Source organism: Gnatocerus cornutus, chromosome 1 (genome assembly GCF_029298725.1).
Source record: "Gnatocerus cornutus isolate USDA-ARS CGAHR chromosome 1, icGnaCorn1.1, whole genome shotgun sequence".
In the NCBI taxonomy this organism is placed as follows: domain Eukaryota; kingdom Metazoa; phylum Arthropoda; class Insecta; order Coleoptera; family Tenebrionidae; genus Gnatocerus; species Gnatocerus cornutus.
Genome location: NC_142233.1, coordinates 8,435,733 through 8,462,085, shown reverse-complemented (window position 1 = coordinate 8,462,085; position 26,353 = coordinate 8,435,733). Strand labels below are relative to the sequence as shown.

The 26,353-nt window shown below is 30.6% G+C and overlaps 2 protein-coding genes across 5 annotated transcripts; one reads left to right on the top strand and one right to left on the bottom strand.

The window, feature by feature from the left end:
* The first annotated feature begins 399 nt into the window (after window positions 1–399).
* On the top strand, window positions 400–6,356 carry SerRS (Seryl-tRNA synthetase). The gene is made up of 3 exons (XM_088034818.1): window positions 400–862; window positions 970–1,347; window positions 5,251–6,356. The coding sequence occupies exons 1-3, from the start codon at window positions 542–544 to the stop codon at window positions 6,058–6,060; spliced, it is 1,509 nt and encodes a 502-aa protein (XP_087890944.1). The 5' UTR covers window positions 400–541; the 3' UTR covers window positions 6,061–6,356.
* Window positions 6,070–24,877, bottom strand: LOC148180203 (protein VAC14 homolog). Of its 4 annotated transcripts, XM_088034797.1 has the most exons (13): window positions 24,664–24,877; window positions 24,463–24,613; window positions 24,182–24,412; window positions 18,931–19,272; window positions 18,757–18,880; window positions 15,426–15,524; window positions 15,238–15,374; window positions 14,925–15,187; window positions 8,002–8,176; window positions 7,835–7,953; window positions 7,678–7,757; window positions 6,455–6,608; window positions 6,070–6,405 (listed from the first exon to the last, which is right to left on the bottom strand). In XM_088034797.1, exons 1-13 carry the CDS (start codon window positions 24,762–24,764, stop codon window positions 6,237–6,239), a joined length of 2,145 nt encoding a protein of 714 aa, XP_087890923.1. In that variant the 5' UTR covers window positions 24,765–24,877; the 3' UTR covers window positions 6,070–6,236. The 4 variants fall into 4 exon arrangements, with proteins under 4 accessions (XP_087890923.1, XP_087890911.1, XP_087890915.1 ...); XM_088034785.1 differs by having other exon boundaries at window positions 15,238–15,524; XM_088034789.1 differs by having other exon boundaries at window positions 15,238–15,518.
* Between the last annotated feature and the right edge of the window lie 1,476 nt (window positions 24,878–26,353).

The window sequence follows — 26,353 nt, the reverse complement described above, 5'->3', positions numbered from 1 at the left end:
AAGAAAACAGCAGAAATCCGCACGAAATAATTTCCGAAACATTAGTGAATAGCACCGCAGATGGAGCAAAACGGGCCTCACATTCAGAATTTGGGAAACAATTCTATCTAAGAAATTACCTTTTATCACTCCCAGTCCAGAATTTTTCCTTTTTTGCTGCGAAATTAACGACCTTTTAGAACAATTATCGCTACCAAAATGCAAAGATAACAACCTTGAGTATTAAAATTTTTATACTCAATGATAACATGCACTTTACTGTAACGAAGCTAGTCCGATCAGACAATCAGTTCGAAATCGACAAAAGTTCTTGTCTGACATGTTGCAAGAGCTGTATTTTAAATTTAGCGCCTACAAGAAAAATAAATTATTATATTTAGTAACTTTTGGGGAGAACGATGGTATCACTGCTGACACGTCAAACGTCAACTGTCAATGTGATTCTAACCTGCAATAAGAAGACGTGTTTCGTGACTTCCGTGTTGACCAAACCGCACGGTAACAAAATAACAGATTGCATCATTAATAGAACGTGTACAAAATGGTGTTGGATTTGGATTTGTTCCGTACGGATAAAGGCGGAAATCCCGACAAAATTCGCGAAAGTCAGAAGAAACGATTCAAAGATGTGACTTTGGTGGATAAAGTTGTCGAAGCCGACAGCACATGGAGACAGCTAAGACATAAAGCCGACAATCTGAATAAGTTTAAGAATGTTTGCAGTAAAGAAATTGGCGAAAAAATGAAAAAGAAGGAGCCACAAGGTGATGTAAATGAAGCTGTACCTGAGACAGTGGTGTCTCAAATAGAAAATTTAACTGGGGAACTTCTCAAGCCATTAACAGTGAATCAGATTAAAAAAGTAAGTCAAGAGGGAAAAATAAACATTTCCTATGGATTTTCCAATTTCAACCATCAAGTTTTATTACTACTTTTAAACTTGAGTCTATAACATTGTTGTAATTGCAGGTTCGTCTTCTGATTGATGAAGAAACTTCCAAGAATGACGCTGAATTGGTTAGAGTTGAGAAAGAAAGAACAACAGCTCTAAAAGAAATAGGCAATTTGCTACATGAATCTGTTGTCATCAGTGATGATGAAGACCAAAATAAAGTGGAGAGGACTTTTGGAGATTGTGAATTTAAGAAGAAATATTCCCATGTAGATTTAATTCATATGATTGATGGTGTTGATACTGAAAGGGGGGCAACAATATCTGGTGGACGTGGTTATTTCTTAACTGGACCTGCACTATTTCTTGAGCATGCTCTCATTCAACTTTCTCTAAGGATGCTGCATAAGAAGGGTTATAAGCCTCTATACACCCCATTTTTCATGAGGAAAGAGGTATGATGATCAGAAATTAGTTGATACTAGTCTAGCGGCAACCTCGGCTCTCTCAGTTTGAGAAATATTTAGAAACTTTTTTAAATTGAATTTGCGGGTGGAATTTACTAATCTTTTGTATTTCTAAATAGATAAAATCTTAAGCTAAAATTTAAAAAACAATCAATCTTTAAAAAAAGACTAATTGCATTGCCAAAAAAATGAGATAGCTTATGTTCCCGCTTAGGCGACAATACAAATATTAAATTTTTGTCTAATATTTTACAGTGATATGGCTTTTAAGTCACTAGTTTTGAATAAATAAAGTTACGTTTTCCTTGATACTTGTTAGGCTTATGCAAATAGGTAAGTCAAGCTGGCCTTTTAAATAACAATCATAACAAACGCGTTTTTATGCTTATCTGTTGAAAAGGAATGTTGGAATGTTAAATTTTATAGTAGACTCGTGACTTCTTTGGATACATACAGGGTGATTTTTAAAAAACGGCAGGCGTTGTAGAATTTTTATTTATGAACCGATTTCAAAAATTAAAAAAAAACAAATTAAATGGATTTTAATTTACTATAAACTGATGATTTTAGAATTTTTCTAAATGTCTTAGTATCTTTTGGGCGATATTCAACTTTCTTATTTTGAATTGGCACCATTTTTTTGCATAATTTGGAAGATATTAATTTTCTTGATTCAGAAATGTGTAATATGTTCTAATTTTACAAAAAATAAAAAAATACTTTTAAAAAAATTATTAAAATTGAAAAAAATAGGCAATAAAAGTTAATAAAATCTAGGTGCATGGTGTCAATTGTGCAATGAAAAAAAACGGGATGGCGTTTCAACAGTATTTTAATTAAATTAGGTAGATGTTTTTTCAGATTTGTAATTATTATTGTCTTTTGTTATCAATAATTTCAAAAAAGATTGCCAATCCTTTCTGTTATTTGCTGCTTTTTGACATTACGATAATGGTATTGTGTTATTTGACAGCAGATTTTATTAACTTTTATTGCCTATTTTTTTTTCATTTTTGATAATATTTTTTGTTAAAAGTAGAACATACTACACATTTCTAAATCAAGAAAATTAATATCTTCCAAATTATGACAAAAAAATATGGGTGTCAATTTAAAATAAGAAAGTTGAATATCGCCCTAAAGATACTAAGACATTTAGAAAAATTTTAAAATCATGAGTGTATAGTAAATTAAAAACCATTTAATTTGTTTTTTTAAATTTTTGAAATCGGTTCATAAATAAAAATTCTACAAAAATCACCCTGTATAAATTACTTTCCAAGCAGGATCCTGCACAACTCTACCCTTTTTTTTTAAATAATACCGTTTTAACTGGAAACAATAAAAATCGAAAATTTAAAGAAAATCTAAAAACAGAATAAGGGAGAATTATAGAAAAAGTATAAGGAGAATTTACAAATAAAATTTAAATGAAGTCCAGGGATTGTCAAATAGAAAAAAACTGAAGAGAACTTGGACAATCTAAGAAAAAGTCTAAAGAGAATACTTAAAAAAAATAATTTTAGAAAATTCTAAGAAAATCAAGAGGGTTTTAAAAGGATTATAAAAAACCCAGTCCAAAGTCCAAAATTTTGTGAAAAATTGAAGAAAATCTAAAGCATCTATGAAGAATTGAACCGAATCTAAAGACAATCAATATGATATACAGAAATTACAGAGAATCTAAAGTTAATCTAAACAGCAATTAAAAAAAATGCTGAAAATCTTATAAGAATCGAAATAAATGCTCCAAGCAGAATTGAAAGAAAATTCAATACATTAAAAATTTACACAGTCTAGACAAATCCATAAACATTAAAGAATCTAAAGTGTAAAGCACATTGAGAGAAAATAAAATTTAAAAATATTATAAAAACTAAAGAAATTCTAAAAATTTTATAGAAAAAAATTCATGAATATAAAATGTAAAAATAAGTAATTTCCAAGAATTCAATCTGAAGAATCTGCAGACAGAAGTTAAAGAAATTCGGAGAATTTAGTAAAATCAGATGGGGTCTAAAATTAATTTGGATTAACACTCGAGAAATCTGAGGAAAATAGGAGAAAAAAAAACAAAATCTAGAGAATCGGAAAAAAGTCAAATTTAGCCCAGTCGTCAAGATCATACACGTGAAAAACAAACCAAATGTACAACGAATAAAAAGAACAATAAATAATTTCCAATTTGTTTTTATTGACTCGGCTTTTTCCCTTTTTTTTATTCTTTGAACTTTTATTTCTTTGTGTTTGAATTTTTTCAATTCTTTCTTTGGATTCTAATCAATCTCTTCATTTTTTATTTGTATTCTTGAAATTTATGTTTTAACTTTTCTTTTTTGTTTCAGTTCTCTCACATTTTTCTTAAAATGATTTCGTTAGATTATTTTGATTTTTTCTTTGGATTCTTAGAATTCATTTATTGCATTTTTCAAACTCATTCTTTTGGATTCCCTAGATGTTTTCTTTAAATACATTTTTCTGATTCTTTAGATGTTTTATGCTCTCTTTGTATTCTGTTTTGCGGTTCTTTTATTCGATTCTTTATTTCTATTCTTGGGATTCTTGGGTTGTTTGTGTTTTTACATTAATTCTTCATATTCTTTCATTGCAATCTTTAGGTGCTTCTTTCAAATATAATCTTTGGATTCTATCTTTTGATTCGTTTGATTCTCTAGTTGGATTCTTGGCATTCGTTCTTTCGATTTTTTACATAATTTTTTGGATACTTTTGTTTCTTTATCTAAATTATACAGGGTCCGGCAACACTTGTGTCCACCCCCAAAATCGTCTTTAATTTTAAAGTTACAATTTTGAAAATTTGCATACGCTCATAGTTGACAAAGCTCTAGAAGCTGACGCAAAAATTTGTTTTTTATCACGGTTTGGTTGGCGTCGCGACGCCTAATAAGTATAATTTTTAGCGACTTTTGAGTTTTTGCGGAAATATTCGCGAATTCATTTTTTTTTTCAACATAGCAGTGATACAAATATCTGAGTTTTTATTTTAAATCTAATGCAAATAGTGTTTAAAATTTGCGAAAAAAACGCTGTTTTATCAAGTTAGTTTTCAAAATTCTGACAGCGCAGCGGCAAACTACGTTTACACCAAAATTTCACAAGTCACTTCATTCACTCTTATAAAGGTTAATTTTGATTAACACGGGCATGTTGCACTTTGTGGACACCAGAAATCGTTAATTTACATCCACAAAGTGACAATTTCACCAATTAAGACTTTTGTTACAATCTAAAGCGAGCCAAAGGATAGATGTCATTTGTGACACAAGATGCTGACAGATGGGTGTAAACGTAGTTCCCAACTTTGACGTAATAAAATTGAAAACTAACTTGATAAAACAGCATTTTTTTCTCAAATTTTGAAGACAATTTGCATTGAATCTAAAATAACAACTGAGATATTTTTAACACATTTATATTCAAAAAAAATTAAATTAGGGGTTGATATCACAAACCCTTACAATTAAATAAAAATTACATTTTTAAGGCGTCGCGACGCCAAAACTATTGGCGATAAAAAACAAATTTTTGCGTCAGCTTCTAGAGCTTTGTCAACTGTGAGCGTATGCAAATTTTCAAAATTTTATCTTTAAAATTAAAGACGATTTTGGGGGTGGACACAAGTGTTGCCGGACCCTGTATATAAAAAAAATCGGTACAGAATTTAAAAAAAAATCGAATTAAATCAAAAATAAAAATTCAAACAACTGAGAAACCATCAAGAGACTCCAATGAGAAGCTAAGAAGAATCTTAATATATTAGTGTGAATCTATTTTTTTTGGGCAGCATATTTTCTTATGCGCTCAAATCCTCAATCCAGCTTAATCCGCCTTTAAATTCTTAACTTACTAATAGAGAATTTTTATTTTTAGATCATGCAAGAAGTAGCCCAATTGTCGCAATTCGACGAAGAACTCTACAAAGTGATAGGAAAAGGCAGCGAAAAAGCCGAAGAAAAGGAAGTCGAAGAGAAATACCTTATTGCGACCTCGGAACAACCAATCGCTGCATTCCATAGGGATGAATGGCTCTCGGAGAATTCATTACCAATTAAATACGCCGGTCTATCCACTTGTTTCCGACAAGAAGTTGGATCTCATGGCCGAGACACCCGCGGGATCTTCCGTGTCCACCAATTCGAAAAAGTAGAACAGTTTGTCTTAACTTCTCCTTTTGACAACAAATCCTGGGAGATGATGGACGAAATGATTAACAACGCTGAAGAATTCTGTCAAGCGTTGGAAATTCCATATCGTATAGTGAATATTGTGTCTGGGGCATTGAATAACGCCGCTGCTAAAAAACTCGATCTAGAAGCGTGGTTCCCAGCATCTGGAGCATTTAGAGAACTAGTATCTTGCAGTAATTGTTTAGACTATCAAGCGAGGAGGCTCTTGGTGAGATATGGCCAAACAAAAAAAATGAATGCTGCTACGAATTACGTCCACATGTTGAATGCTACAATGTGTGCAACCACAAGAGTAATTTGTGCGATTTTGGAAGCCCATCAAACTGAAACTGGCATTAAAGTGCCTCAAATTCTAAAGAACTATCTGCCAGAGGAATATCAAGACGAAATTCCATTCGTCAAACCTGCACCAATCGATGTTGAACAAGCAAGCAAAAAAAACAAGAAACAAAAAGAAGGAGTTGCGAAAAAACAAGGAGGTGGTGAAGAGTGAAGTAAAGAGTTTTGGCACTAACTTTTTATTTATTCTTAAAGTTAAATATAAATGCGCGTATTTATAAAATTTGGTTTTATGCAACGTTTTAGAGTACTAGCCTAGCAGTGACCAGAACGTGGCTCAAAAGGAATGTGTTTAAATATTTTTTCAATAATACTTTAAATCATAAATTGCTATATTTCCAAGTTGCCGAGTTCCTTGTCCGCATAAGTAATATCCTTTAAGCGTGAATTCTTTTTATACTCTTTATATTTGTCTTGTACTTCAATAAAATGTTGCAGTAACTTACTAAAGTCTATATTTTGCTTGTGGGTTGACCTTGCGTTTACTTGCACTGTACCCCTGAAACTTGAGATATAAACTTTGAGGACATAAAAAAAATAGTACAAACTTTTCGTCACTATGAAGATGTAAGCTAGGAATACAACTTAGTCTTGTTCTTAAAGTTTGAAAGGCATCAGTTTGTGGCAATAACATTAGTAAGCCATATAATGCTTGTATAAGGTTTTTATCACATGGAACTTGTAGTAATTCTAACCTTAAATCTTTTTTTAATTGAGTAAGTAAAGTAAAGAATGAAGTAACAAGTGTTTATAAATGGTTCTAACATCGAAGGTGGCTCTGGAATTCTTGCCGTGCACTACTTTGCCGCTTTGTTTTGATTTGAAAATCATTTATAATGTTACTTACGTCAACGACGTTTCAGTTACGGTTTGTTTTGTGTCCAAATTTTTGATTTTCAGGTTTTAAACCACAATTAGAACAGTTTTCTTCTCAAAACTTACTTTGCTTTATGATTGAGGCACAGAATAGGATTGAGGTCAACTACAAATGTCAGTTGAAAAATCTAAACTCACATTTATAATGAGCGGCAAATTTCTTTGACATTTCATAGCCACCCTTAATGCTAGATACATTTATAAACACCTTGTACAACAAGGTTACTAAAATTAACAGGTTTGCTACAAAATTTTCAGCCAATAGAAGCAGGCCTCTTGAACTGGCGCGAATACGTCATCGGAAAGCTCTTTTAAATTCCGTTTGAATTTGTTCATAGCTATTATTATTTAAAACAGCAATATTTAACACTTTGATGTTTCTACAAGAACAACAATGGCGATCAACAATGCTTTTACACCGTAAAACAATTGACAGAACTTTCTTGTGACGTCATTTATGGTCGTACGTCCTTAGCAACCAAAAGGGGGTGGAGTTTCAGCCTTAGTAACGAGCAAACCTGCTAATTTAGGAACCTTGCTTGTACAAGGTGTTCATAAATGTTTCTAGCATCAAAGGTGGCTCTGGTATTCCTGTCATGCACTATTTTGCCGCTTTGTTTTCATAGTGAATATAACTATCTTGATATTTTTTATAATGTTACTTACGTCAATGACGTTTCAGTTAAGATTTTGTGTCAAAGTTTTTTCATTTTCAGGTTTTAAACCACAACTAACACACTTTATTTCTCAAAACTTACTTTACTCCATGTTTGAGGTCAACTGCAAATGTCAGTTGAAAAATTGAAACTCACATTTGTAATGAGCGGCAAATTTCTTTAACATTTCATAGCCACTCTTGATGCTAGAAACATTTATAAACACTTGTAGAACTTACATGCAAAAATTGGAGATTCAATAAGTTGAACAAGTTTATCGATTTCCATAAGAAAATCCACGGTAACTTCCAATTGTCCACTGCAAACATCGTTAAGGAAATGTTCAACAATAACAACAAATAAAAGTTTATGTAAAAAATCACTTTAAAAGGATACAATAATTTAATTAAGTCACATACGTGCCCGTAACTCTGAGTCAATAGACATAAGGCGACTGTAGCAACTGGATTATATGACCACGTTTCATATAAACAACAAAATAATGAGCAACTTTCCTAAAAAAGCATTCATTCATTACGTAATTGTGTTAATGTGCAACAAACCTTAGTATTGAGCTCCTTCAAGCGGTTTCTCATATCAAACAATTCCGATGATGTTAACAGGATCATGTTGAGATGTTCCACCATTTGCCTGGCAAAATTTAAATTTGGCTCGTTAAGTAAAATTACCGCTAAGTTTCGGTATATGTCCTCAGCGTTAAGTAACACACAAAGTTGCCTGCAACAAGATTGATTATCAAAATTATCAACACAAATTTAGTGTTGTAATTATTATAGGGGACTCATTGTTAAATAAAAGATTCGGAAACAGAAACGAAGGAATTGAAGGGAATTAAGAGAAAAACTACAAAAATGTAGTAAAGCTTTGCCTAGAAAATGAACTTTGAATAGGAAATGCCCACTTCATACATAAAGACAACAAACTAAGCAAAGAAGTTAACAGCAGAAACGAAAATTCAATAATTCAATAAATAATTTCCTTGTGAAGAAATGTATCGCAATGTAAAGTCAAGGCCTTTAAATCGACAATAGATATTTGTTACACAATAGTATAGTGGCACTTTACATTAAAATTGCCCAAAAACTCCGTTACAGACCGAGATAATAAGATTTTTTTAGAAAACAAACTGCCATTATACTACAATAGATTTATATCTATTAACCTTGTATTATATTATTAATACAAGGTTTTATCCAAAGTCTGTTGGTTTTGCTTTCTGTAAAATTATGTATTTCGAGCCCCAAAAGTCGTATAAACAGTGAATCTCTTGTAGGTGCGCCACTAAATCAATCTGAAAAGCAGCGCAAGCCAGATATTAATTTGAGAAGGAAAAGAATTTGGAGAGAAATGATTTGCTAGAAGGTAAAGATGTCAGAGAAGAAACAAGTCAATACGACAAAAATAGTCAGAGAAACGCAAGAAGCAAACGAAACAAATAATTCTGAAAAGGCTATAGAAGATCAAACAAGGAACAGTCTCTGACCTGACAAAATTTTAAACGATATGCTAAAAGATGAACCAATAAAATAAAGTAAATTGAGGTAAAATTGTCGTATTTTAAAGTAGTTAAGAATTGAGAATCAGCATCCATTGAATAGAAAAGTGAAAGATTACTTAAGTTACTAATTTGATGTACCCATGTTTATGTATAGACTTAGAAAAAAAATTCCACAAAATAAACAGCAATGATATAAGGGAATACATTCAAAAGAAGGGGAGCAAAACAGAGTACTGTAATAGTCAAAGATTTAAAAGGGCGCAAAACGTTAGCTTTTGTTTGGAAAATCTATTGACAAAAGTGAAAGTAACTATGGTAATATTTCAAAGTTAACTAAATCTATTACATTTGCCCCCCCTTTAAAAAAATCAAAAAATTTTTTTGAACATTTTTGTTGCTTATTAGGTGGAAAAGCTAAAAGACACATAAACTGTTAATATTTGAAACAGAATCATATCTGCGGTTAATGAAAGAAGAACGTGTATTTCAGCTACAAAAACCACCTTTCTTTTCAATCTAACGTGATTTTTATAAAATTTTCTAACTGAACAACAACATTAACAAGAGAAAACAATGGAAACATTCGAGAAGTATTAGAAGGTGTACTATTCGATTACTTTTATCATGTGTTTTGTTTTGTAGTTTTATATAGTATAAACTGGTTTCATTCTATCTAAAGAAACTATACCATCAACCCCAATCTTCTAAAATAAAATATTTCTTATAACGTTTTAAAACCTTAAAAGGACCAAAATAATTTTGTTTTAAACCTATAGACTTTGAATCATTCCTCACAAAGACATGATTACAAGAATATAAATCTTTGTTAATATAAGCTCGAGGATTCCAATGTGCATTTGTGTAAAAATATTTTGTCCTCCCCATAATTTTTTTTATCATAACTATTAAAATTATGAGTTTCAAAAAAATCTGATGTTAGTCTCAAGCCAGATCCATATAAAATTTCTGAAGGGGAAACTTGCATTTGGTGATTAATTGAAGATCTTAAACTTAACAAAATCCATGGAAGCTTTTTAATCCAAAAAGAAATGCCACAAGACCTGATTGCTTGTTTAAGAGTTCTATGCCACCTTTCAATAATTCCCTGACTTTGAGGATGTTGAATACTACTTTTAATATGTTTAACACCTAATGAATTAAGAAAGTTTTCCCAAATACGCGATAAAAATATTGTTCTGTAGTAATTATTTTTGGAACTCCATATCGTGAAATCGAAGAATTTGAAATTGCTGATATAACAGATTCAGCATTCGCAATTTTAAGTGGAATTGCTTCTGGCCACCTTGATAGTCTATCTATAATAGACAAAACATATTGATAACCGTCACAAAAAGGAAGTTGAACAATATCTAAATGAATTTGTTGAAATCTACAATCTGGTTCTCTAATAGTTTGAAATGGTAACAATGAATGTTTTGTTATTTTACTTCTTTGACAGTTATCACAAGATTTAACCCATTTTTTTATATCGTTTTGCATGCTTGACCAAAGATATCGCCTACAAATTAAAAGTTGAGAAGATCTCTTGCCTGGATGAGCTAAACTATGAATATTATCAAAAATTAAAAATCTAAACTGTTGAGGAATGTATGGTCTTAACCAATTATTTGAACAAAATCAAAATTTGGGGATTCTAACAAAGTTTTAAGTTCATCATCGTTATTTTGAGCAAGTGCTATTTCTTTAAAATCAATGTTTATTGAGTCATTAAAGAGGCAAGTTCTTGTTAGTACATCTGCGGGAATGTTAGTTTCTCCTTTAATATGTTGAATATCAGTTGTAAAAACAGAAATATATTCTAAATGTCTGAAATCACGAGGTAAATAATTTTCAGATGATTTTTTAATAGCACTACATAAAGGTTTATGATCTGTAAAAATAGTAAACTTTAGACCTTCGGTTCAATATCTAAATTTTTTAATACTAAAGTAAATTGCTAATAATTCTCTCGAAAAAACACTATATTTTTGTTCCGTACTAGAAAGTGATTTAATGTAAAAAGCTAAAGGCTCCCAATGTCCTTTATAAAATTGTTGTAAAACACCTGCAATGCAAGTTGAGGAGGAATCACATGCAATTGAAATTTTCGAATTATTTCTTGGGTGAGCTAAATATGTTACTTTTGCAAGTGCATTTTTAGCTTCATTAAATATTTGAACTTGACTATCATTTAAATGAACAGGTTGTGTTGTGGCTTTACCAGGAAGAACTAAATTATGAATTGGTTTTAAAATATTTGCACATTCGGGAATAAACTTGTGATAATATGGAATAAGACCTAAAAAATTTCTTAATTGTTTTTGAGTTTGTGGAATTGGATAATCTACAATAGCTTTAATTTTTTCAGATTGAGGTGAAATTCCATCTTTTGAAACATGGTGGCCAAGAAAATCAATTTCTGTTTTCCCAAAAATACACTTATCTAAATCTAAGCAACCCATGATCATCTAAGCGTTTAAAAACTGTTTCTATATATTGAATATGTTCATGTTTGCTTTTACTAAAAATTAAAATGTCATCTAAGTAAAAGTAAACAAAGTCACACAACCCTTCTAATACCTCTTGAATAAATCTAGACCAAGAAGTCGGGGCGTTTCGTAAACCAAAATTCAACCATCATAGACATAAAGTCCATTTGAATAAATTTGGCCGCTACCTCTCACGCAGTACTCTATGCCCGAAATTGTCACTTTCAAAGATTCAAGTGGGTTTAAAAAGTTCTCCTGTCTTATAGATTGGTAATTTTCGGATTTTAGGAAAATTGTTTTTCCTCAGCGTATCATCAATCCTTACTCCAACAAATCATAGATATTTCTATCGCAAAAACAATAAACGAATAATAATTTTCGACGAATACATTTCACCAAGGTCAGCCCAGGTTCACCAACTCTGCTTTTTTGCCACTTGAATATGTCAAACTGACAATTTTGGTCCATAGCGTTCTGTGTTAAAGCAAGCGGCCAAATTTATTCAAATGGACTTTACAAATTCCGTCTAAGAGCACGACAAACTACGTACAAATGAGACGTTTTCAGAAAGATTCCAAACTGTTCAAGGTTACAAACTAAGCCCACTTCTCTTTACACTCGTTCTAGACCAGAAGATAAAATAGCCAGAAAAGTAGTAAGTTTGACGAAGTTGGGTACCGGAAAATACAAAAAATCAGAGACGCCATTGTACTAATGAAGAATCACCTAAATTGATCAATTTATACTGGTTGATTAGCTCGATAAGGATGCGATTAAAATAAGATGGATGAAATTGATAGAATCCGGCTCAAAGAACCAGTTTGCGAAATTTAATCACATCAAAAAGAATGTTTGGTTGTCTGTGGTTTGTTCGACACTGCCTGAACACAACCTAGATTCACCCTAAGTCACAAAAAAAAGAAACCGAACAGCTGAGAGCTATAATTTTTGTCATTGCACTCAACCAAAAGTTTAAACAAGTTCATCTATGAAAACGCCCTAAAGCTAGATAAACACGAAAATGAGTCGAAGAAAGACAAAACTACGATAAATAGGTATTATAACTAAGGAGTTATTTTCAAAACTCAATAAATCCACTTTGTCATTTTTATAGGAAATTAAAAAAAACAATATTTTGTTCTACTTTGTTCAAATTTTCTTCAACTATTTTGGGATAACAGGATATCACACTGTTTTAGCCACAGGTTTTTTACTGAATGAAAAATACACATCGTTGGATTTACCCAAAAGAATTTCACATCAAACTCAACTGCGGCTAAAATAGGATCTCAAAAGTTTTAAAAAATAACTCAACTGTAATAGTTATTTATTATACAAGCGTCTAAAATGAATGTTTAACAAGCAGTCACTTTAAAACGCAAGAGCCGAAGGCCCGCGCGTTTTAATGACTGCAAGTTAAATATTCATATTAGACGCGCGTGTAATACAAACTTTTATTCAATTTTGATCACCCTAAGCCCCAAAACTAGTGATTCAAAGTTCACATTCGAGAAACGTCAGAACTGACAGCTACCAATAAAAATTTTATTAGCGTAAAAAACCTTCTACAATATCAGGTGTGCATGTGCAGTGACTCTGGCGACGGTGTTTGTTTGTTTCAAACAAGCTAAAAATTGTCAAAAATTCATCCAAAAGTTCAAAAATCATGCAAGATTCCATTAAAGAGTCGAAATGAGCCATGGTTTTAAAACAGCAAAATACAATTTTTATTTAGCTTGTGGATTAAAATTTTTATACCGTTAGCGGATAAACCAAAATAAACGTCTGTTTATGTCAAAATTCAAATTAATTAACATAAGTTTAGAGTAACTAAAAAATTAAAGTTTCTTGGCTTAACAACAGACCAAAATGGAAAATTAATTGCAAGAAAAATAGCGGCGAAGAGATTGTCCAACAAAACGTATTTTTTGGGAAAAAAAGGAATCCTGAAAGAAATCAAAGCGGAGTGAAACCAAAAACAACTGTTTTTGAATGTTTCAAATTTCAACGAGGATACATACTTGCCACAAAATCCATTGTTTTTAAGAAAATGTTATATAATAACATTGCTTCCTGAAGTTTTTTTTGAAATTTCAACTAAACATTGATTTTTAACAAAGTTTTAAAATTAGCTTCAAATTATTTTAGCCTGGGACTAGTTCTGGTTTATTAAAGAATCACTAAAACTTACGCATTACAAAAATCTCTAAACTGGTGCAGAGACATCAAAAGAATAGACGAAGAAAGAAACAAGAAAAACATACGAAACACGACTAGAGATGCAGAGGAAAGTCAGGTCAGCAGAACATGGAATGAGGAAGTTACCAAGGCAACTAAAAATCGCGGTGAAAAATGGCAAGAAAAGTCCCAATTGTCATGGAGAAGAGTATATATGCATTCACGATCTTTTTAGACCGCGGCAAGCCATGGAAATCTAGTAACTTGGTTGGTAGTCAACCCTTGTGAACTAAAGTTTCCTGAAAATGATTGACATTCGTTCTGTCGATTCGAGTTGTCACCTTTTTTTGGTTATGAATTGTGTCTGAAACCTTTCCTCTGTTGCCAGTTTGAACCGAACATTCAGAACTCGACAATTTTATTGAATTTTTATATAAAATTTTGAAATTATTTTTCAACAAATGCAATATTAATCATAATGGAAGACATTACTGCTGGTACATTCCACTGGCGAAAAGTTTACCACTCTCAAAAAGCACTTCTGCCAGGTCTTGATTCTAGTCATAAAACCTTAAAAAAGTTTATTTGATCGAATTAGCATTTGACCCAGGGTTTTATGTTATGGAATCTCACACTAAAAGGAAACTTTGGCGAATTTCGTTAACTAAAAAGTGCAGCAATTTAGAATTTGATTTGTTTTTGTTTGCATAAAGTCTTGTGATCGTTCACTTCTCTGTGTTTGTAACTCCTAGACTTAATAATTTTTAAAAGCGTTGTTCTCTCGGCATAAAATTCTAATTGTTGTCGCTTGTCAGCCAAAAGTTTTCATCTTTGGTGTCCAGAACTTTGGAAACGGTTGCACGCCGCACCTAAAAATATTTTGAAAACAAACGTCTACGGGACTTTGTACCTTACAAAGAATATATTTGTAACACCTCAGATTACTTGTTCCAGTCTTAAATCAGGCCGATCTTTTCAAAACTGCAAGAAGCACTTTTTAAAGGCAAATTTTGTTCGAAAACGAAATCACTTTAATCATTTTATTGCAACATTTTGAAGATAATGCCTTTAAACTGTTACTTCCACGATTAAAAGGAAACACACGATTTTTCCGGTATCAGAAAAGTGGCAAACTAGCATGCATGAAAGACACATGTCAGATGTGACAGTAAAAAAACTACCTCTGTCAGTCATTGTAGCCAACAAAAAGAAAAAAAAAACATGGCCTACTCTGGTCTAAAAAGATCGTGAATGCATTATAGTAACTATTTATGTAAAATGGCGCATGACAACAAATTACCTTATTATAAATGAACCCCTATCATCCAAAAGCCTCTTTTCTGTACTGAACGAATGAAGTAGACTTATCAAAAATTTATTGTAATATGGGTTTGCTTCAGATCCTGCGTTTACGTTCAGTTTTCGATTATCACTACCGCCTTTACCAACTGGTGAAGAAATTACTTCTGCTATTACGACTAGACACTGTTGTACCACCTGGTCTGCTTCATCCCCTAAAGTGCGTTGCAACGCGGGGAACAGCACGTCAATATGGTTAACCATCTACAATCCAAAAATCGCGATTTGAAGTTTTAACAGAAAATTTAAATTACCTCGTCCGGCAATTTGGTGTACAAGTCGTGGATCCACTTTAAGACCGCTACTTTGGTTTGTATGGAATTATGCATAATGTATTGTGTGAGAACATCTACAACCGATGGCAAGTCTAGTTTGCTGATAGGTTCTTCTCCTACAACGAATAAAATGTAATTAACAAGTGTGAGTATTTCGATATAATTACCAGCAGCGTTAACACGAACTCCTTTTTCCTCCCCGTGGACAGCGATCAGTTTCATTAGTGTAAAGTTCACTGCTGTAGCGGTTTCCTTTATGTCTGTCACTGCGTTAAGGAAAATAAAAATTAGGATACAAGAAAGTTAAAAAAGAAATAAATGATGACAACTGCGAAAGATAGGAAATATTGTTTTTATTACTCTATACATTTGTACAACACAAAGCATACTTAGTAGGAAGTTTATAGGTATTACGAATACAAAGTGTTTATGAATGTTTCTAGCATCAAGAGTGGCTATGAAATGTCAAAGAAATTTGCCGCTCATTACAAATGTGGGTTTAGATTTTTCAACTGACATTTGTAGTTAACCTCAATCACAGAGCAAAGTAAGTTTTGAAAAAAAAACTGTTCTAGTTGTGATTTAGAACTTGAAAATGATAACTTTTGACACAAATCTGCAACTGAAACGTCGTTGACATAAATAATTTTCAGGATAGTTTTATTCACTATGAAAACAAAGCGGCAAAATAGTGCATGGCAGGAATTCCAGAAACATTTATAAACACCTTGTAGATCTTCTACTTTTTGAATTCTGTAAAAATATTTATTTTTTAATGTTGAAATAATTTAGACCGCAAAAAGATGTGGCAAAAAACAAAATCCTTAAAAAAAATTGTTAGTAACACTCATTTACCATTAATAGCACATTACTCAAAGTGTGCGGTAAGTTGAGTTTTATTCACCTGTAGATTGGTTACTTATGAGTTGAACGCGTATTAAAATTTAGATTACCTCATCCTTTTCTAACTTTTTCACTCAGTAATGATTGAAATTTAAAGTAACCACTAGTGAGGAAAATTTTAGTTTCTGTATTTTACCAAACAATAACAGAAAATTCATTTTACATGTAAAATTGAAAATCAACTAAGTAAAAGCTATAAAATTTTTATATTTAATAAATTATATCAAAGAAATAGTCATGTCAAACTTGGATGGAAAATAAACAAAATAAACAAACTTTTGTGCGATATTCAAATTGACTCTAGGTTGATATAAAAACAGGAGTGGATTTAAAGGAGGTAGAACTTTATAAAAAATATATACAATATGTCCTTGGATTGAGTTCACAAGAGAGAAAAAAGTTTATTTTTGATTTTACAAAAAAATGACAAAGAAATAACATTTTTTTACTTATTTCAAAACAGATAAATCTGCAATTAAAATTTCAAAATTATTAGTTTGTACTCTTAAAATTAATTTTTTCATTATTTTTGTTTAATAAATTTTGTAATCGTATTTAAATAATAGCAGGGTATGGATTCACAATATCAAATAATGCGTTAAAGATTAAAGAAAAATTTACCCAATAATGTGTAAGCATTAAAAAATTGGAAAAAATGCAATTGCATCCTTAACAATAATTGAGAAAATTCGAAAGAGTTTTAAAGAATTACGAGTTAGAATTGAACTATGTGCTAAAACAGGTAATTGGTCAATCAAATAGTGGAAATTGGTTTGAGTTAAGAAACAAATTTCATTCCTTTGACATTTTTTGCAAAATAAAAAATAAAAAAGTTCTTTGTTATTTTTTGTTTTTTTCGATTGAAAGTACACAGCTTGATAATATTAAAGTTTTAATTAAAAATTTATTTATTTTAAATTAAGCAAAAAATATTCCTTTGTAATTTTTTTGTAAAATGAAAAATAACGTTTTTTTCCTCTTGTGAACTCAATCCGGAGACATACTGTATACAATATTATTATAAAAAAATATGTCGGGTGTATTTAAAGACAATAGAGAGAAAGTATATGTAGAGAGAATCTGTAAAGTCCAAATGACAATTTCAAGAATTTGTATATAAAGAGAGAACTTGGGGATTCTAAGAAAAATCTGAATAAATCTGGAAAATGTAAGAAACACTTGAAGAAAATCTAAATAAAAAAAACTAATAATTAGAATGTAAGAAAAAAGAGTTTGAAAAAATACTCGAAGAAAAACATAGTGAATCCACAAAGTTCAAAAAAATACAGAGATCCTAAACAGAATTTACAGAAGATATAAAGAAAATTCAGACAAAGTAATTCAGGAAAAATCTAAACTGACTCAAGCAAATATAAAAATAAAAAATTAAGAATGAAAAAGAAAGAAAGAAAAAATGAAAAAAAAATCCAAGAAAAATCTGTAATTGCACCAAATCTAAAGTATCCACGAGATCCAAAGTTAATCTTAACGAACTAAGACAACTTAAAAAAAATAGATTATAATAAAAAAATCTTAGAAAAATCTTAAAAATTCAATAAGAATCCAGATATGATTCGAGGGAAATCAAACAACCAAGAATCTACAAAAAATCAAAATTAAAAAAATACAAATTCTAAGGAAATTGTGGGCATTTTAAGACACAAAATGCGTTTTGAATTTTATTAAAAGAGAAACAAAAAGTATATCGTTAGATTCTGATTATTTTAAAATTAACAAGCAATCAGTTTTTCCCCAAAATTTCAGACCTGACGACAAATAATTATGTAAATTTCAACATTCGTTAAAATAAAAATTAAATGGACTTAACTTAAGCTGACGATATGTATAAAATCTGTAAATCTTTTATTTTTATTTTTTCTAAGAGCCCCAATATTTAAGGTACGTCCTTAATCGTCTCTATAAACCACAGTGGTATAATCAAGATTCACGAAATTTTTGACATTATCAAATCAATCTTAACAGTTAAAATCAGACAAAAACTTGGCTTACTTTTGAGAACTTAATTTCAAAATTTTTGTGAACCCAGAAAAAAATGCTATTTAAAACTCCGCCGTTATGCTACTCTCTAAAATAACTCTTCAAATCTCGTTTTTTTAAATTTTTATAGGCCTTATTACAAAGCGCTTACAGGTTTCATCCCATGCTCCATATTGTACTATAAAATTATCAAGTGGAAGCCAAAATAAAGTGTCTTCAACATAAAAGTATTTAAGCCAGAGATATCGTAACCTTACTAGAAAGATTAAGATGTCTATGATTACTGTTATTTATTGTAGACTTAACGTTGACATTTTATTTTAGTCTTGAAACTATATGTTCAATTAGTTGTTGACTTGTTTTACAGATCAAAATACCCTTGTGTCACTTTATTTTGGCCGTTGCAGAATGGTATAAAAAAGGTAGTTGATTACCATCTGATTCCCGTTTTTAAATGAACTTTGCCTCTTGTCCTTAATAAACAATATTTCCTATCGCTATAGTTTCCCCACTACCTTTTCCGAAAGCAACAGATTGATTAAAAAATTAAAAAATGTTTTGTTAATTGAAAGCAAAATAATTGAATATTAAGGATACTTCTCCGTGCGTCCGTATCATAGGCTAGACATGGTAAGACTGCAGTGAAGATCCCTGACATAAATGGTAACATTGCTGGACCCGATAACTGGACAAATTCTTTAATCCACGTAATTGCAATAAACTAGAAAAAATTAAATCAATAAATTATAATACTTGGAAGTTTTTCATTACTTGAACTAAGTCGTCGTTTTTCTCTTGGGCATGATTAATAAGTATGTTGATCATGGCCGGAAAATTAACTTTGGATGGATCACTTTTGATGTTTCTCAGAAATTCACTTAGGGTAGTTTCACACATTTTTTTCACTTCCAAATTTGTGTCTGCCAAAATCCTAAATAATCCATCTAAAATTTCAGGCAAGTAAAACAACAAATCAATGTCTGGTACCATGTCCAAAACTGAAATCCATGAAATCACAAACTGTCTTGCAAAAGTGGCCTTGGTATAAATTCTTTCTCTTAAAAGTGGCATAAAACCTTCCAAGTCAAAGCAGGTACTTTCTGTTACAATATCCTACAAACAATTACCAACATCATCAAAATAAACTACCCAATAAACTGTTGCCATAAAAAACGCACCATCCTTAAGAAGTGAAGTTACAGGTTAATTTTTTTACAAATTATTACTGTTAACTTAAGCAATGTATGTCTGCAATTTGGAAAAAAGATTCTAACAGTTGAAAAAATCTATAATACAGGGTGATTTTTTAAAAACGGCAGGTGTTGTAGAATTTTTATTTATGAACCGATTTCAAAAATCAAATTAAATGGTTTTTAATTCCCTATAAACTGATGATTTTAAAATTTTTCTTAATGTCTTAGTATCTCTTGGGCGATACTTAACTTTCTTATTTTAAATTGGCACCCATATAGACAGTATGTCCCCGGATTAAGTTCACAAGAGGAAAAAAAACGTTATTTTTCATTTTACAAAAAAATGACAAAGAAATAATATTTTTTGCTTAATTTAAAATAAATAAATCTTTAATTAAAACTTTAATATTATGAAGCTGTGTTCTTAAAATCGAAAAAAACAAAAAATAACGAAAAACTTTTATTTTTAATTTTGCAAAAAATGTCAAAGGAATGAAATTTGTTCCTCAAACCAATTTCCACTATTTGACTGACCCATTACCTGTTTTAGCACATAGTTCAATTCTAACTCGTAATTCCTTAAGACTGTTGCGAATTTTCTCAATTATTGTTAAGGATATAATTGCATTTTTTTCCAATTTTTTAATACTTACACATTATTGGGTAAATTTTTCTTTACTCTTTAACGCACTATTTGATATTGTGAATCCACAGCCTGCTATTATTTAAATACGATTACAAAATTTAATAAAGAAAAATAATGAAAAAATTAATTTTAACCGTACAAACTAATAATTTTAAAATTTTAATTGTAGATTTATCTGTTTTGAAATAAGCAAAAAATGTTATTCCTATGTCATTTTTTTGTAAAATTTTTCCCTCTTGTGAACAGAATCCGAGGACATACTGTTTTTTTTTCATAATTTGGAAGATATTAATTTTCTTGATTCAGAAATGTGTAATATGTTCTACTTTTGCAAAAAATTTGGCAGTAAAAGTTAATAAAATCAAGGTGCGTGGTGTCAAATAACACAATATCGTTAATTGTAATGTAAAAAAGCAGCAAATAACAGAAAGAACAAGATTTCTTTCAACAAGATGGGGCTACACCTTACAATGCACAATGCATTTCTCGTAGGTGTCAATTGTGCAATAAAAAAAACGGGATGGCGTTTCAACAGTATTTTAAATAAATTAGGTAGTTGTTTTTTCTGATTTGTAATTATTATTGTCGTTTGTTATTAATAATTTCAAAAAAAAAATGCCAATCCTTTCTGTTATTTGCTGCTTTTTGACATTACAATAACGGCATTCTTTTATTTGACACCATGCACCTAAATTTTATTAACTTTTATTGCTTATTTTTTCTCAATTTTGATAAAATTTTAAAAATATTCTTGTAAAAGTAGAACATATTACACATTTCTGAATCAAGAAAATTAATATCTTCCAAATTATAAAAAAAAATATGGGTTCCAATTTAAAATAAGAAAGTTGAGTATCGCCCAAAAGATACTGAGACATTTAGAAAAATTTTAAAATCATCAGTTTATAGTAAATAAAAACTCATTTAATTTGCTTTTAAAATTTTTGAAATCGGTTTACAAATAAAAATTCTACAACGCCTGCCGTTGCCAGATAAGTCAACTAAAGTCGCTGCAAATGAAACGAATGAAGTCCTCTTGCAAAGTCTATTCCTAGATAGTGATTCACAATGAAATTATTCGACATTTTTCTCAGAAAACTACAAATGATGGAAATTTAAAATTTTTAGAACACAAGTAAACGGATAAGGCAAATCGATTAAAATATTTACATTTTCGTGATACCTCTGGTTATATTGGATGTATGTAGGAGTCAACTTGCTTATTTTAAATAGAACACCCTAGAGGTATATTATTGCATTTCTGCAGTGTAGTGTTACTTTGTGAATAATGTAAACCGCCACTTTAATTAGAAAATAATATGTATACGTGTGATTCATGGGCAGTTCATTTTTGGTTACTTTAAAATAAAGTAAATTCGTAAAAATTAAAATTAAAATGTTACATTATTCCAAAACATTAGACGAAAATAGGTAACACCCACGTAAAATTCAAATTAAATAAAAAGTTATTTTACTTTAAAGTGACCGAAAATTAACTGATTGCAAACCACACCCTGTAAAATCCTGAAATTCAATAATATCAGGGTGTTTTTGAAATGCATGTACAAAAAGGATGTGGTATTTCCTTGTCACAATTTGAGCCTATTAAGAGAAAAAAAGTTTTTCCTACGACCCCATCTGAAACTGGCATTTTCCACACGGTTAAATGACTCCGAAAGTTGATGATTTCGTACATCCATTTACGAAAGTAAAAGTCACTAGTATGATATGAATATATCCGCACAGATCTGTCAAAATTGACAGTTATTTTGAAAAACAAATGTAATTCTTGAATTTTTGTCTTAAATATCTAGACGATTCACTGTAAAACAACATGCATAATGGTAAAAATGAATAGGTTAGGTCGTTTATGACAAGACAATTTTGACAGGTCTGTGCGGATATATTCATATCACACTAGTGACTTTTACTTTCGTAAATTGATGTACGAAAACATCAATCATCTAACTATGTGGAATACGTCACTTTTATTCATATAAAACCTCATGGTCGTAAAAAATGATAATTAGAATAGATAAGAAATGAACTATTGTCAAGGCTTATGGTTTCTTCCTGATGATGAAAGGTCGTAGGAAAAATAGTGCACATAACTCGTCGGAAAGTGCCTTTCTTGCTTTCTGCTTTCGTATAAAATTGGTCACTTTCCGTACTTGTTATGTAAATATCTATTTCATACTTCATACTCTTTCTGCAATAGCGCAGAACTGTTTTGTAAATGCATTTCAAAAACACCCTGTATCTATAGGGAGTTCTCTTTAAAATAAGCTAGTAGACTGTTATACGACATTCGGTATATCCGCATAGAGTGATTCATACGCGCATTTGCAGTACAAGGTGTTTATAAATGTTTCTAGCATCAAGGGTGGCTAAGAAATGTCAAAGAAATTTGCCGCTCTTTACAAATGTGGGTTTCAATTTTTCAACTGTCATTTGTAGGTAACCTCAAACATGAAGCAAAGTAAGTTTTGAGAAATAAACTGTTCTAGTTGTGGTTTAAAACCTGAAAAACAAAAACTTGGTCACAAAACGTAACTGAAACGTCATTGAAGTAAGTAACATTATAAATAATTTTCAAGATAGTTATATTCACTATGAAAACAAAGCGGCAAAGTAGTGCACGACAGGAATTCCAGAGTCAACCTTGATGCTAGAAACATTTATAAACACCTTGTACATTCATAACATCTCGTGTTACTATGCCTTACTAAATTAAGCAAAAAATTTGTCCCCTCTCTGTCAAATTTCCAACAATGCTTAGCACTCTTTTTGTCATCGAGTATATCGCAAATTAACACTAAAGGCATATGAATCCACAGAATGGATTCATTACAGAATTTCTTGAAATTGTTATCATATTTGCATTAAAAATGTCTCATGATTTTTAAAATTAATTGCCATTAATTTAAATTCACTCTTTTGCACTCCAACTTCAAGGTAAAGTGCTTTGCTTTGAGGGTCTTTTATAACGTAGTACTACAGGCTGTTTTTGAAATACACTATCAAAAATTAAACAGTCTCTGGCAGCCTTAAGGAATCAAATTAACTATAAAAAAACACCTTTTTACTTGTCTTCACCAATTACCGTGTTTTGTTTGGTAGTGTATTTCAACAACACCCTGTATATCAAGGGAGTTAATCCAATACTCAAATTCAATACTCAAAATATTTTCCTTTCCTGTAAAATTTGTTGTTTTAGATCTAATTACTTACTAAAAAACTTGTATAAAAAACGAACTTCTCTCTCAAATTCGGAAACATTATTCCGTGTTTTACAAATCAAACAGAGTTTCTCTCAAAAATTTTCAGATATTTTGTGCTATGAACTACAAAGTTAATTTATAATATTTCGGTATCTTGAATAATCAAATATTCACTGAGACAATCACACAAGGAAACACAAGTTTGCCTCCAAGAATGAAACTAGGCTAATTATTTTTAAATAGACACATTTTCACAACTGGATCAATTATTTTAGTTACAGGGTGAACTAAAACGACATATCAACTGTTATAACTTTTTTGATTTTAAATTTCTGGCCATTGTCTTAGGGAACGTCTTATGTAACCTTTTTAGCTATATTTTGGTAATACTAAAGTTTAAAAAAAATCGCTATATTTTTTTAAGAACACCTGTATACATATTTTAAATTAAAAAAAAAGTATAGCTGTCAAATACAGAAGTAAATTCCCTTTCAAAAAAGCTGTCATATGACTGTACTTTATATTTGATATTTTTAGTAGATAGTGCCTACGGCGTCACCTATGATTTGTTAATTGTAACATTTATCTTGAAATGTAGTAAAAATGTTACGATTTTTATCAAATTATACTTTTTTAATTTATTTGAAAAATTGTAAGTTACCGCGGATAGAAAATATTATATAAATTCGTTTTCTGTGTTTTTTCAAAGAATACAAATTGCTGAATTTGTTCAACGTTGATATTCGAATTCAAGGCTCTTGAATTAATAGAAATTTATGAAAATTGGTTGTGGAGGCAATTTTTTGCATTTTCTTCCCTAGTGTAATTTTATTGCGTCAGCTATTTAATTAATATTGGTATCAGACCTCCTTATTCTCAGATGATGATTTTCTGAAAGTTTTGGCTTTCCAATTATATTTCATTTGGGTGGTGCGTTTTCATAGGTTTATAAAATAACTTACTTTTAACAATCGATCTAATAATTCAGACGCATTCTTCACATGTTGGTCTGGATCAGTGGCAATTTTACTCAACGCGTTAAAGATCTCTGAAAAATGAGGGAGCACGGCGCCCCTTGACACTTTGACAACATTGTATAAAGACTCGCAAGCATAATAGCGCACTCTTAAATCTTGATCTGATAAACACCCCAAAATTGGTTTAATTAATTCATCAATGTAACTGCTGGTATCCTAGAAGTATTCAAATGATGCCACAGCTACAGTAATAATCTGGTCTCTACCTTTCCCAAGGCAATTGAAGTGGCAGCTAAACCTATGAGTCCCCCTTTGCGAGCATGAGGATTTTGAGAAAGAGCGAAATCTTGTCCTAACACTTTCAATAGTCTTTTGATTTGGCTTGTGTTGTTGATTGCGGCAAACTCCTTCACCATTCTGAAAAGGCAAATAAAATTAATGTGTATACAAATATGGTGTTTACTCACTTTTCTATTTCTAGGGCGGCGGTTTTTCGCTTGTCGTATAGTTTATCGTGAAGAGCACGAACACAAGCGGCACTTAGAGGCGCATAGTCTTTTTCGGACATAACTAATATTGTTTTCTTCAATTACTGGAAATAAAATGTGGATGTAATTAACCTCACTTTTTAGTCATCTTTGCACAGCTGATCGCACAAACAGAACTAAAAAGAGGGGATAAAACACTAGCGCAACAAACTTTCAAGTGGTAGCCAAACAAACTACTTGAATTTTTAAGCGGGAAACTTTAAATTTAAGTCCTGTTAATTTCATTTTCTTTTAATATTAAATACATTTTTTGTATCAATCAAAATAGTTTTTTTGGTTTATACAGTTTATACAATTTTTATTTATGAACCGATTTCAAAAATTTAAAAAACAAATTAAATGGTTTTTAATTGAATATATTCTGATGATTTTAAAATTTTTCTAAATATCTTAGTATCTTTTGGGCGATACTCAACTTTCTTATTTTAAATTAACACCCATATTTTTTTTTTCATAACTTGGAAGATATTAATTTTCTTGATTCAGAAATGTGTAATATGTTCTACTTTTAACAAAAAAAATTTTAAAAGAAATATCAAAAATGAAAAAATTTAGGCAATAAAAGTTAATAAAATCTAGGTGCGTGGTGTCAAATAACACAATATCGTTATCGTAATGTCAAAAAGCAGCAAATAACAGAAAGAACAAGTTTTCTTTCAACAAGATGGGGCTACACCAATGCACAATGCATCTCTCGTAGGTGTCAATTGTGCAATGAAAAAAACGGGATGGCATTTCAACAGTATTTTAATTAAATTAGGTAGTTGTTTTTTATGATTTGAAATTATTATTGTCTTTTGTTATTAATAATTTCAAAAAAAAATGCCGATCCTTTCTGTTATTTGCTGCTTTTTGACATTACAATAACGACATTCTTTTATTTGACACCATGCACCTAGATTTTATTAACATTTATTGCTTTTTTTTCAATTTTGATAATTTTTTTAAAAATATTTTTGGTTTAAAAGTAGAACATATTACACATTTCTGAATGAAGAAAATTAATATCTTCCAAATTATGAAAAAAAAAATATGGGTTCCAATTTAAAATAAGAAAGTTGAGTTTCGCCCAAAAGATACTAAGACATTAAGAAAAATTTTAAAATCATCAATTTTTGAAATCGGTTCATAAATAAAAATTCTACAACGCCTGCCGTTTTAAAAAAATCACCTGTATAAAGTAGAATTTATTAAGAATTCATTGATTGAAACCTCAGTCCCTATTTTGTAAGAACTTTCCAACAGTTTGTTTCCAAAAAAAGACTTTTACAGTACGCACCTGAAGATAGCTATTTTATGGACTCATTTAAATCTCTAAAATACGTCTTTTTCGGACTCAGTCTCAAAAAGTTGCCATGCCAATTAATAATGCGTACTGGTTCAATATAACAACTTAAAAATTAAAATAAGCACATCAACATAATAGTATATTATGAAACGCGTTTCATAATGAACATTTTGCCGCACGCACGTTTTTAAGGCACGACGAGCGCAGCGAGGAGTGTCATAAAGTAGTAAGTGCGGCAAAATGCATTATGAATGCATTATCATACGCAATTTTTTCTATTTAGCCTTATTTTAAACGAAAAAACTTGATTTCGAAATCTAG

Coding starts and splice junctions, on each gene's coding strand:
- SerRS (XM_088034818.1), top strand. CDS start 542: ATGGTGTTGGATTTGGATTTGTTCCGTACGGATAAAGGCGGAAATCCC. Junction 863..969: donor CAGTGAATCAGATTAAAAAA/GTAAGTCAAGAG, acceptor TTGTAATTGCAG/GTTCGTCTTCTGATTGATGA. Junction 1,348..5,250: donor CATTTTTCATGAGGAAAGAG/GTATGATGATCA, acceptor TTTTATTTTTAG/ATCATGCAAGAAGTAGCCCA.
- LOC148180203 (XM_088034785.1), bottom strand. CDS start 24,764: ATGTCCGAAAAAGACTATGCGCCTCTAAGTGCCGCTTGTGTTCGTGCT. Junction 19,273..24,181: donor TATTAGATCGATTGTTAAAA/GTAAGTTATTTT, acceptor AATTGTTTGTAG/GATATTGTAACAGAAAGTAC. Junction 7,954..8,001: donor TGAAGGAGCTCAATACTAAG/GTTTGTTGCACA, acceptor ATGCTTTTTTAG/GAAAGTTGCTCATTATTTTG.